The 12,738-nt window shown below is 48.6% G+C and overlaps 1 protein-coding gene across 6 annotated transcripts in view; it reads right to left on the bottom strand.

Annotated features, from left to right (window-relative positions):
- RFX2 (regulatory factor X2) overlaps window positions 1–12,738 on the bottom strand; it is a 51,509-nt gene that overhangs the window by 18,055 nt on the left and 20,716 nt on the right. For 4 of the 6 annotated variants that reach the window (XM_060275361.2, XM_060275360.2, XM_088672989.1 and 1 more), the window contains exons 2-7: window positions 12,263–12,375; window positions 11,579–11,668; window positions 9,358–9,437; window positions 7,217–7,481; window positions 5,019–5,093; window positions 1,445–1,626 (exon numbers count right to left, since the gene is read on the bottom strand). In XM_060275361.2, coding sequence (XP_060131344.2) covers window positions 1,445–1,626; window positions 5,019–5,093; window positions 7,217–7,481; window positions 9,358–9,437; window positions 11,579–11,668; window positions 12,263–12,367 — 797 coding nt within the window. In that variant the 5' untranslated portion in view covers window positions 12,368–12,375. Of the gene's footprint in view, window positions 1–1,444; window positions 1,627–5,018; window positions 5,094–7,216; window positions 7,482–9,357; window positions 9,438–11,578; window positions 11,669–12,262; window positions 12,376–12,738 lie in introns of those variants that run through there. The other 2 variants (XM_088672990.1, XM_088672991.1) reach the window with 1 other exon arrangement.

The raw sequence follows: 12,738 nt of genomic DNA, 5'->3' as shown, positions 1-12,738 counted from the left end.
TGGTCTAGGGTTTTCATATCGCCGTGGCTCTGCGTTTTAAGACTCCCGAGCACCCTTCGTAGAAAGTTCTGCTATACCAAGTCAGACCCCGTAGGTCCATGTTGATTGGCATTGCTTTCACTGGCTGGCAGGTGCTCTCCAGAATTTCAATCAGGAGGGAGCTTCCGGTGCTACCTGGTGTTTTGGACAGGAGAGGCAGAGCAAGTGCTTTCTTCCAATATGCCGGGTGAGAGCCTCCCTGCCCATGGACTGTATCTCCAGAGTGGTGCATGCTCTGGTTATCTCCCGCTTGGACGGACTACTGCAATGCGCTCTACCTTTGAAGGTGACCCGGAAACTACAACTAATCCAGAATGCGGCAGCTAGACTGGGGATTGGGAGCGGCTGCCGAGACCATATAGCACCAGTCCTGAAAGACCTACATTAGCTCCCAGTACGTTTCTGAGCACAATTCGAAGTGTTGGTGCTGACCTTTAAAGCCCTAAACGGCCTCGGCCCAGTATACAGTGGTACCTTGGTTTATGACCACAATTGGTTCCGGAAGTCTGTTCATAAATTGAGGCGTTCATAAACTGAAGCAAACTTTCCCATTGAAAGTAATGGAAAGTGGATTAATCCATTCTAGACGGGTCCGTGGAGTACTCAATCTGAAGCGTACTTAACCCGAAGTATGAGTGTAATTGGGTCCGGAAGTCTGTTCATAAACTGAAGTGAACTTTCCCATGGAAAGTGAATTAATCCCTTCCAGATGGGTCCGCGGCGTTTGTAAACCGAAAATTCGTAAACCGAGGTGTTCATAAACCGAAGTTCCACTGTACCTGAAGGAGCATCAATACCCCCATCATTCAGCCCAGACACTGAGGTCCAGCTCCGAGAGTCTTCTGGCGGTTCCCTCCCTGCGAGAAGCGAGGTTACAGGGAACAAGCCAGAGGGCCTTCTCAACGGTGACGCCCGCCCTGTGGAACGCCCTCCCACCAGATGTCAAGGAAATAAACAACGACCTGACTTGTAGAAGACATCGGAAGGCAGCCCTGTTTAGGGAGGCTTTTAATGTTTGATGTTTTATTGTGTTTTTAATATTCTATTGGGAGCTGCCCAGAGTGACTGGGGAAACCCAGCCAGATGGGCAGGGTATAAATAACAAATAATAATAATAATAATAATAATAATAATAATAATAATAAGCTATTGTCCTTCCTTAACCCTCCCCACTCTAGCAGGATTCTAGTCCTCAGGCTCCAAAAACAAAGGGCTGGTTTTAAATAAGAACGCCGGAAGCAGCCTTATGCCGAGTCAGATAATCGGGTCCACCGAGCTGGGCACTGCAAATACTGCCTTTCTGCAGCTCTCATAGGCTCTTTCGCGGCCCTGCCTAGAGACAATGGGGGTTGCACAGGCTTGGGAAGTAAGCCTCCTCTGCCGCAACCCCGCCCTCCTTGCAAACCTTGTGCCAAGCCGGCGTGTCCTCAGTCCCATGAAGACGGAGCGAATCAGCTTCCCGAAAGACGCGGCGTTCACGGGGTCCAGCTTGTGCTCTTGGCAGTGGCGCAGGTAATGGTTATAGAGAGAGCTCCGGGGCAGGCTGACCCCTTCGGCCGTCTCGTAGTTGTCCAGCAGCCACTGAAGCTGAAGATTTAATTTTTATTTATTTATTTTTAAGGGAGAGAAGGGGGGAAAAAGAGGAATTAAGAGGATTTTGCATTCTGGGCCCTGTTCGTTCACACACATCAATTGAAATCAAACATAAAAGAGAGCACTAGGATAGCTCAGTTGGTTAGAGTGTGGTGCTGGTGACCCCAAGGTTGCAGGTTCAATCCCCATATGGGACAGCTGCATATCCCTGCATTGCAGGGGGTTGGGATAGATGATCCACAGGGGCCCTCCCAAGGCTACAATTCTATGATCCAACAATTCGATTCCATGAACCTCTCCCCTTACCACCAAGCAAATCCACAAAAGGCAGGTGTCATCTTTTGCAAACTGCTTTGAGCGGTGTATAAGTTTCATGCAATAAAATAAATTCTACTACGGTCTGACCGTAAGCCCCCCAAATGGTTAGAAAGGCCGATTTTGGTTGTTGTTGTAGTGCAAGAGGCAAGACCTGAATTTGTCGTGGGAAAACCGCAGTGGAGCAAGTGCGATCTTGAATGCAGAAGGTTCAATCCCTTACCGGGGCATCTAACTGGGCCCATGAAACCATTCAGGGAAAGACTCCTGCCCCCCAACTCATGAAGCACAGGACCTGAACCCTGCCGGGAGCTGCTTTGCCAGGAAACGTGCTGGCGAGTGTTGGACGGCTTCAGACAGACCTAAGTTCGGAGTCTGCTTGATAACACACACGCTGGAATACACTCCAGCTCTTTCCTGCCCCCCCCCAACTGTTGTGTTGCTCCCTGCTCTTTCTCCCCCGAACCCAACAACTGAGAGAGGCTGCCAAGAGCTCTGTGAAGGGGTGTGAGCATGCAGTTAACTTGGCAGCAGGTAGCAAGAAGAGGCACCACTTCAGGGCAGGGCAGAAAGAGGAGTCAAGCAGAGGAAGATCTGCTGCAACTGAAGACAAGGAAGGCTGCGGATAAGGGGCACATTTCTCGAAGCAGCAGTTGACCAGAAGCAAAGCTCTGAAGGTGACTCGGAAGCTGCAACTAATCCAGAATGCGGTTGCCAGGCGGGGACTGGGAGCAACTGCTGGGACCATGTAACACCAGTCCTAAGGATCTACATTAGCTCCCAGTACCTTTCCCAGCACAATTCAAAGTGTTGGTGTTGACCTTTAAAGTCCTAAGCGGCCCAGGCCCTGTAGACCCGAAGGAGCGACTCCATCCCTATTGTCCAGCCTGGGTACTGAGGTCCAGCTCCGAGGGCCTTCTGGCGGTTCCCTCCCTGAGGGAAGTGAGGTTGCAGGGAACCAGGCAGAGGGCCTTCTCGGTGGTGGCGCCCGCCCTGTGGAACGCCCTCCCATCAGATATCAAAGGAGATAAACAACTACGCAACTTTCCAGAGACATCTGAATGCAGCTGGGAAGTTTTAAATGTTTGATGTTTGCTGTTTTTCTATTCTGTTGGAAGCCACCCAGAGTGGTTGGGGAATAAATAAGAATATTACTATTATTTGCTGCATTTTTATTACAGTGGTGCCTCGCTAGACGAATTTAATTTGTTCCACGGGTCTTTTCTTATAACGAAAAATTTGTCTAGCGAATCCCATAGGAATGCATTTAATTTTTTTTGAATTTTTTTTTTTGCCCAAAGGAACGCATTAATTGAATTTCAATGCATTCCTATGGGAAACCGCGATTCACTAGACGAATTTTTCATAAAATGAATTCGTCTAGCGAGGCAAGCTCCGCTTGAAAAATCCTTTCGTTAAGTGGAAATTTCGTTAAGCAAGGCATTCGTTAAGCGAGGCACCACTGTATGTTGGAAGCTGTCCAAAGGTGCTGGGGCAACCCTTTCAGATGGGTGGGGTACAAGTAATTTTAAAAAAAGGTAAAGGTAAAGGACCCCTGGACAGTTAAGTCCAGTCAAAGGATTTAACTGCTCAGGCCGAGGGAGCCGGCGTTTGTCCACAGACAGCTTTCCGGGTCATGTGGCCAGCAGGACTAAACTGCTTCTGGCACAACGGGACACCGTGACGGAAACCAGAGCGCACGGAAATGCTGTTTACCTTCCTGTCGCAGTGGTACCTATTTATCTACTTGCGCTGATGTGCTTTCAAACTTCTAGGTTGGCAGGAGCTGGGACAGAGCAATGGGAGTTCACCCCGTCGCGGGGATTCGAACCACCGACCTCCTGATTGGCAATCCCAAGAGGCTCAGTGGTTTAGACCACAGCGCCACCAACGCCCCTGGTGCAAGTAATTGATTGGTACCTAGCAGCACATACAAATGAGTTAATATGCCCCAGGCTTAATGTTTGTGGGAGTCAATGGGCAGCTTGGCCATTGCTGTGTTGGAGGCGGCCTGCCATCTCACACACGCAGAAGGTCCAGGATTTCAACCCTTGGGATCCCCAGGAAGGTTGAGAGGGAGACCCCTACATGGAACCCCAGAGAGCCGCTGCCAGCCAGTGCAGGCAACACTGAGCTAAATGATTCAACAGCCTGGCTTGTCCATGGAAGCACCCCACCATTTCCTTTTAAATCAGCCGTTTGTTCGGAACCACAGGGGCTAAAACAGGGGGCTTCGTTTATAGGGGAGAAACTGCAGCTCGGCGGCCAAATTCACACATGGAAGGTCCTCAGCATCTGCATGTGGGATAGCTCAGCCGGTGGAGCGGGAGGCTCCTAATGCCAGGGTTGTGGGTTCGAGTCCCACGCCAAGCAAAAGATTCCTGCATTGCAAGGGGCTGGGCTAGATGACCCCCCCCCTGAGGGTCCTTCGAACTCTACAGTTCTACGATTGTATGACCTGCTCTGCCCAAAACCCCGCAGAGCGGCTGCCAGTCAGTGCAGACAATACTGGGGTAGATGGATCTGATTAGGTACAATGTTCCTATATTGCATTTTGGGAGGGGGGAAGCTTCCCAGCAGGTAGTGTTGTCCTTTCTGACCACCTGCAGTCTATCTGTCTCTGCTGCCCTCCAAAAAACCCTCCCCCTTGCCTTGCCTCATGATGTGTGTCCCTCACAAGCTCAAAACCGGGGAACACATTTAATTGGTGGATCTGCGGATACCAGGAGGTCTGTTGCACCATTTGTGCAACAAAAACTACCCTAGAAATGTCAACATTTTCAAAAGCAGGGGCTGCATGGTTTGGCTTTCGGGAAAATAGCGGGGTCTGCAGTACTTAGCTAATTGGGAACCACTGATTTAATGAATCGTTTACAGGGCAGAGGTTTGCTCCTGGCAACCGGGGGGGGGGGCGGTGACGCAGGGAGAAACACGTGCTTGCTTTTCAAGTGCCACAAGATGCTCGGCTTGTGCTTCGCTGCAGTAAATGGGATTCTGAAAAGTGCACAGAAGCCGGAAAACAGGGTGCTTGGTGTCTACGGAGGGGCCGGGCCGGCGGGAGGCAAACTTACATGGCTGTTCAGCAAGCTGCTTTTGTGCGACGTTATGCCTTCATTTTTTTGGAGGTTTTCAATCGCCATTTCAAGCTGGAAAAGGGGCGGCGGCAGGGCCAAAGAGAGAAAAAAAGAAGGGAAATCAGACAAACAGCCGGGGGGTGGGGACCCGCCTGAGCCACTGTGAAGCCCGTCCCTCAAACAGGCAAAGTGGGGCGTGGGATCAGGCGCAGGAAAGCATGAATGTTACATTGGGGGGGGGGAGGCATGCAAAAGAAGCCACAAAGTGCAGGTGGTTTTGGGGGGGGGCGGAGTGGGTGCGAAAGAGAAAGAAACAGCCCCTTGCGCTGCAAATATAGGTTTATCAGGTGTCTATCCCCTCATTGATTTAAAAGTCACATATCAAAACACAGTGAATACTTGGGGGTTGAAAGCAGAAAGGGTTTACTCGGACCCATTGGAATTAATGGACCTAAATTGGCCATGCTCATTCATTTCAATGGGTTCATCTGCCACCATCCCTCCCTTAAGCCTTCTCTTCTTAGGTACTGCTCAGCTCCATCAACTTTTCCTCAAAGCAGTCCAATCTGCACAGCTTTAAAGCCTTTTATTTTTCCCTTCTCGAGGGGAGGTATATAAAAGGCTCAATGCACTGGGATGTAAATGCAAAGTCTGGCAACACTGCAAGCGAGACAGAAGAGTTGCTTTTAGGCCCACCCCAACACACACCTGAGCCCCAAATGTCTATTTATCTACTGCGGCAGAGATGCCCAACTTTTTGCTCCCAGTGGAGGCTGATCCACTAGGTGAATGGGGCACTGGCCCCCCAACTTGAACTGTGTGTTGCAGCGGCAGAAAAAGCTATTTACAGAAGTATAGAGTCCAGATCAGGGCATAGTACCACTCTATTCTGCCTTGGTCAGACCCCACCTGGAATACTGTGTCCAGTTCTGGGCACCACAGTTTAAGAAGGATGTTGACAAGCTAGAAGGTGTGCAGAGGAGGGCGATTGAGGTGATCAAGGGTCTGGGAAGCAAGCCTGATGAGGAACGGTTGAAGGAGCTGGGTATGTTTAGCCTGGAAAAGAGGAGACTGAGAGAAGATATGAGAGCCATCTTCCAATATCTCAAGGGCTGCCGCGTGGAAAATGGAGCAAGCTTATTTTCTCCTGCTCTGGAGGGCAGGTCTCGAGCCAAGGGCTTCAAGTTACAAGAAAGGAGATTCCGACTAAACATCACAGTAAGAGCTGTTCAACATTGGAACGGTCTCCCTCGGAAGGTGATGAACTCTCCTCCCTTGGACGTTTTTAAGCAGAGGTTGGATGGCCATCTGTCATGGATGCTTGAGCTGAGATTCCTGCATTGCAGGGGGTTATGCAATGCCTTTCAACTACTCTTCTATGATTCTATGAACTCTGATTAGCCCCTAGGCAGAACCAACCAGCCTCCTTTCTTACTTGCAACTGGCACAGTGAGTGGGGCTGCCTCCCAGCTTCCTCCCCCTCTGCAGTATGTTTTGTTCTCCAATTAGGTAAAGGTAAAGGACCCCAGGATGGTTAAGTCCAGCCAAAGGCGACTGTCGGCTTGCAGTGCTCATCTCACTTTCAGGCTGAGGGAGCTGGCATTTGTCCACAGACGGTCATGTGGCCAGCAGGACTGTACCGCTTCTGGCACAACGGGACACCGTGACGGAAACCAGAGCACACGGAAACACTGTTTACCTTCCCACAACATCAGTACCTATTTATCTACTTGCACTGGTGTGCTTTCGAATGGCTAGGTTGGCAGGAGCTGGGACGGAGCAACGAGAGCTCACTCAGTCGTGGGGTTTCGAACCGCCAAGGGGCTCGGTAATTTAGACCACAGCGCCACCCGCATCCCATGAAGGCAGCTCACCCCCGTTGCGGGGATTCAAACTGCCAACCTTCTGATCGGCAATCCCAAGAGGCTCGGTGGTTTAGACCACAGCACCACCCACACCCCTGCCCTCCTATTCCTCAGCAGTGGCACAGATGGGGAAGAACCTAGATTGAGTTGACTCCACCTGCCCCCAGCTCTGGCTCCGCCTACTGCTTCCGCCCTGCCAGTCCCAATGTCCAACAACCACCACCGCCATCCCTTGCAGGTGCCTGAAACACACACACACTTCCCAGAATGCACCTCAATCGGACTTCAGGCCGCCCGGGGAGGCGGCGGCGGTGGCAAGCCCCAACGTACCGTGGCTGGGGAGGAGCGCGAGGTGTGAGAGAGGGCGTGCCTGGCGCTCTCCATGCCGCTGTGGATGAGGTAGGCTCCCGAGCTGGACACGATCTGGCTTCCCCCGATGTCCATCGCGATGCCCACCATGCCGTGCGAGGGGATAGTCGTGGGAGACGAAGGCCCCGTGCTCACCTGAGAGCTGCCTCCCTGCGCTTCGAAGTAGGAGGAGGCGCTGCTCGGGGCGTAGATCTGAGCCTCGGTGTTGTAGGAATAAGCGGCACGTCTGCCGGAAGACCGGGGTTGGGGTGGGGAGAGGAGACAGGAGACGGAGAGACAAGGGGTTTGGTTACGAACACACAGGCAGGAGGGCCTTCCGAGCGCATAGCTGTCAAGTTTTCCCTTTTCTCGCGAGGAAGCCTATTCAGCATAAGGGAATTTCCCTTAAAAAAAAGGGAGAACTTGACAGTTATGCAAGCGGGTCTGTGAAGACCTAAGGGTTTGAAAGTACTTCCCCCAAAATAACAGAGTCCTTTCTGTTGGGGATAATTCAGACCGAAATTCCCAGGTGTCAAAAAAGGTTATGGCAACTTAAGCTGACAGAATATGCGCAGCTCGCGGGCTTAACATACAGAATAAGAGAACAAGAAGAACATATGTTTAAAGAAGATTGGAAAACCTTTATTGAATATATGGGAAATAACTGTGTACGGCTGAAAACGCTGGCAGCATTAAGATAAATTCAACAGTGTAAACAAGTTTTGATGGAGGCAATAATGAACTGAATGGTACAGTTTTTTGTAAAAAATATGCAGGGATATAAGATGTACAAAACGAACCATGGAAAGAGAAGAAGGGAAGTCATTGATATCTTCTCCATAGGAGCAAGGCATGCAGTGGTACCTTGGTTCTCAAACGCCTTGGTACTCAAACAACTTGGAACCCAAACACTGCAAACCCGGAAGTAAGTGTTTGCGAATATTTTTTGGAAGCTGGACGTGCTCCATTTTGAGTGTTACGCTTCTGATTTGAGTGCCACACTGAGGTCTGTCTGCTTTTGCTATTTATTTTGCGTTTTTGTGGCTTTTTTGTTTTGTTTTTGTGACTGAGTGGAACCCAGTTCAGCTACTGATTGATTGGTTGATTGTGTGACTGCAGTACATTGTTTATTGCTTTCATTTTACGGATCAATGGTCTCGTTAGACGGTAAAATTCACGTTAAACTGCTGTTTTAGGGGTTATTTTTAAAAGTCTGGAACGGATTTATCCGTTTTGCATTACTTTCTATGGGAAAGTGTGCCTGTAAGCAGGACCCGAGCACAAGAGCCCTCTTCCCTCCCGCAACTGATTTCCAGAGGCATAACTGCCTCCAACGGTGGAAACAGCCATCAGAGTTACTGATAAGATTTTGTCCTCCATGAATTTGCCTAATCTTCTTCCAAAGCCACCTATGTGGGTGACCATCACCGCCTCCAGTGGGTGGGAGTTCCAGAGTTTATCTCCCTTCTCTCCGTGAAAAAGGGCTTTCTTTTATCTGTCCTGAATTCTTATGGCATTCAGATCCACTGGATCTTATGGCATTCAGATCCACCACCACAGAAAAAAGGGTGAAAAAGCATTCCTCTGTCCACTTTTCTCCTCCCCCCCTGCATTCATTATTTTATACACTTTTGTCTCCTCTTAATCATCTTCTCTCTAAACTAAAAAACTACCCTGAGCTCCTCGGGGGTGGGGGTGGGGCAGAGGCAGAGGTGGATAGGTGATTGGGCATGCTATACGTATGGTACATTGCCCCAGTATTCACCTGGATGAAGGGGGGACGGGACAGGGTGTGTATTTGAATCTAAAGAAACAAACAAATACTGTATAATTCGGTGCATGCCCAAATATAAGCCGCACCTTTGAAATTCAGTGCCGGGGGGGGGGAGGAAAAAAAAGGACAATCCCCGAATATAAGCCGCTTCCTTAAAATTCCAAAGGCACTCACACCCGTTTCGTCCAACCGTATGTCAGTTCCAGCAGCGATCTTGTAAAAGCCCGTTTTTGTAAGGTCGCGAATTTAAGCCGCCCTTTAACCTTTCACGGTCGGAATTTTTTTGGGGGAAGTGAGCCTTAGATTCAGGCCAATACATTAACTGGGAAGTGAGGGGAGGGTTACTTACATGGTCCCATTGGCGTAGACAGCTTCTCCTCCTTCCACGTACTGGACTTGAGCTGGATAGACGTGCTGTACCGTTTGCACCTAAGAGAAAGCCACGGAGATGGCAGCAGCCATGAAATCTTGCCACTGTGTCGCTACAACAGCCTCAGCACCCTGCCAGCTCGCTGGGCTGGGAGGCGCAAAGGAGGGCAAAATAGTATCGTGTCCCTGCACCCTAGTTGAGCAAAAGCCTCTCCCAGGACAACACTTTGAATTGCGCCTGGAAACGTACTGGGAGCCAATGTAGATCTTTCAAGACCGGTGTTATGTGGTCTCAGCGGCCGTCACCAGTCTAGCTGCTGCATTCCGGATTAGTTGTAGTTTCCGGGTCACCTTCAAAGGTAGCCCCACAAAGAGCGCATTGCAGTAGTCCAAGCGAGAGTCAGTATGGCTGAGAGTCACTGCCAAGCAACTTTTCCCCACTGGTGCTCCCTTAAAGGATGCTCTATTCAGACAAGCATTTCATGCTTCGTTTGGGGAAAAAAAAGTGGTGGCTCTTGTAGTTTTTTATTTAAGGCAGCCTGTTTAGCCTGGAGAAGAGAAGGTTAAGGGGTGATATGATAGCCATGTTCAAATATATGAAAGGATGTCATATGGAGGAGGGAGAAAGATTGTTTTCTGCTGCCCCAGAGAAGCGGACACGGAGCAATGGATTCAAACTACAAGAAAGAAGATTCCACCTAAATATTAGGAAGAACTTCCTGACAGTAAGAGCTGTTCGGCAGTGGAATTTGCTACCAAGAAGTGTGGTGGAGTCTCCTTCTTTGGAGGTCTTTAAGCAGAGGCTTGACAGGCATATGTCAAGAATGCTTTGATGGTGTTTCCTGCTTGGTAGGGGGTTGGACTGGATGGCCCTTGTGGTCTCTTCCAACTCTATGATTCCTCAACCAAGTGCTGCCTGTATGTTTTGGACTACAAGTCCCATCATCCCTGGCCATGTTGGCTGGGGCTGATGGGAGTTGTGACCCAACAACGTTTGGAGAGCACCAAGTTGGGGACAGCAGGTTTGCGATGTTTCCTGATTTGACTTTGCACGATTTCTGTCTCCAAACTTTGAGGATGCCAATTAAACACCAGGTCATAAATAATCTATAGATACATATGTCAACTAATTCAGAGCAGGCCTGCATTTGTTAGGTGACTTCCCAAATTATCAAAAGAAGAGAGAATCCTGCCCCTTCTGATTTACGTTTTGAAAAATGTGTCTACTCAGAAGTATGTGCCCCTGAGTTCAATGGTACTTACTCCCAGGTAGTGGGAGGACTGAAACCTCAATGAATGCCTCGTTTTTAAGGTGCTGAGTAGGACCTTTTTGGTTGAAATTCATTCTGGAAATATTTTTTTTCCCCTTTATTGATTATAGCTCGGCTTTCAATACCATCCTTCCGGACATTCTCATCAGAAAGTTAAGGGACCTGGACCTTTCTTCTAACATCTGTGATTGGACAAAAGACTTTCTGAGAGATCGGACACAAAGAGTTAGGATTGGACCTGTTACATCTACCTCCCTGAAGCTCAGCGCTGGTACTCCACAGGGATGTGTGCTAAGTCCATTCCTGTATTCGTTATATACCGTACGTATGATTGCATTCCATCTGACTCATCTACTGCAATTATTAAGTTTGCTGATGACACCACCATAATGGGTTTAATTACAGGCAGTGACGAATCTGCGGACAGGGGGGGAGGTTCAAAAGGTATCCACATGGTGCTGTGAGAACAATCTCAAGAGTTTATTTTTTATTTTTTGCAATTTAAGGTTACAGTGGTGCCTCGCTTAACGAATGCCCTGCTTAACGAAATTTCCGCTTAACGAAAGGATTTTTCGAGCTAGACGAATTCGTTTTATGAAAAATTTGTCTAGCAAATCGCGGTTTCCCATAGGAATGCATTGAAATTCAATTAATGCATTCCTATGGGGAATTTTTTTTAAAAAAAAATCAATGCATTCCTATGGGATTCGCTAGACGAATTTTTCATTATAAGAAAAGACCCGTGGAACAAATTAAATTCGTCTAGCGAGGCACCACTGTATATTAGTTCTTACGCTATTATCCCAAAACCAAGACATTTGATGGTGCAATATGGTCTATTCTTTTCCGTTTGACTTTTTTTCTGAAGCCAGGACAGGGTTCAGCTGAAGTCTGGGAGCGACCTGGTCTCTGTTGCAAAATGGACATTACCTGCTGTGGAACCTGCTGGACTCTGGGGACGGACAGCTGCTGCATTTGCGCCCCTTTCGGAGTGGAGCCTGTAGCTTGCACCAAAACCCTCTGGAAGACAAACAAACACAGAATCACCCTTTTGGGTGCCTTTACAAAAGCACCTCTCTGCTAACATCCCTCGAGGCGGCGTTCAACACGCATATAAACCCTGGAAGGAAACAACATTGGAATCTAGCAATAAGCCGAAAATTCAAACAGCCTGCAAGCAGCTCGCTGTATCCAACAGAGGCTGCTGCTGAACACTTGGCAAACACTGAAGGATACACACTAAACACTGGCTCTTTCCAGACATCACCAGTAAACTATGGTTTTAAAACCATCACTTGCGCTTCCACACATAAAAGCCATGGTTTAGAACTGGCTGTTTCCCACCCACTCCCCACTCCCATTTCTATAGGGCAGGGACCTCTGGAAGCAGAGTTAGGGTTATAACCGTGGCTTGTCAAATGGGGAAGCGCACTAAACCGTGGTTTGCAAACTCACGCTATGTAGATGCCCTGTGGTGCCTATTCCTGTTGCCAGCTTGGTGGTGGTGGGAGGCAGCAAGCAGATAAGATTCCCCCCTCTTCCGCCCAAAGGCTCGGAGTTAAAGAAAGCAAGAAGGCATCGCTCGGAGAGGAGAGCGGATGGAGGACTCCTTACCTGCTGGGATGCTGGCACTGGCTGGACCACAGGGGCCTGGACCGATGCCGACGTTCGCAGCGCCACAGGAGTCGTGGAATCTGAGCCGCCCTCGGACTCCTGCATGCCTGGCTCTAGGAGAGAGAGGATGATGGGGTGGGGGGAACAAAGACACCGTTTTTTAAAATTGTTTTATTTTTTCATGCTTATTTCCATGCTTATTACATACCATAAACAAATACCGAAAAGGGGTACAACTTAAGAGGGGAGGGAAAAGGAAAGAAAATAAAATTTACACAATCTGTTAATAAGATAAAAATTATAACATAAATTTGTGATTGCAATTTCATGTTACAATAAAAACAAAAAACTCATTATCTTTTATACCCTACCTCCCCTTTATTCCTTAATTCTTTTCACATAAATTTACTGCCATATCAAAATACTATTTTTTATATTAATATTTTCACAATTTATAAATTGCAAAATAAAGAGAC

This window comes from Zootoca vivipara, chromosome 6 (assembly GCF_965207765.1).
Source record: "Zootoca vivipara chromosome 6, rZooViv2.hap1.1, whole genome shotgun sequence".
Taxonomy (NCBI): Eukaryota; Metazoa; Chordata; class Lepidosauria; order Squamata; family Lacertidae; genus Zootoca; species Zootoca vivipara.
This window is presented reverse-complemented; position numbering and strand designations above follow the sequence as displayed.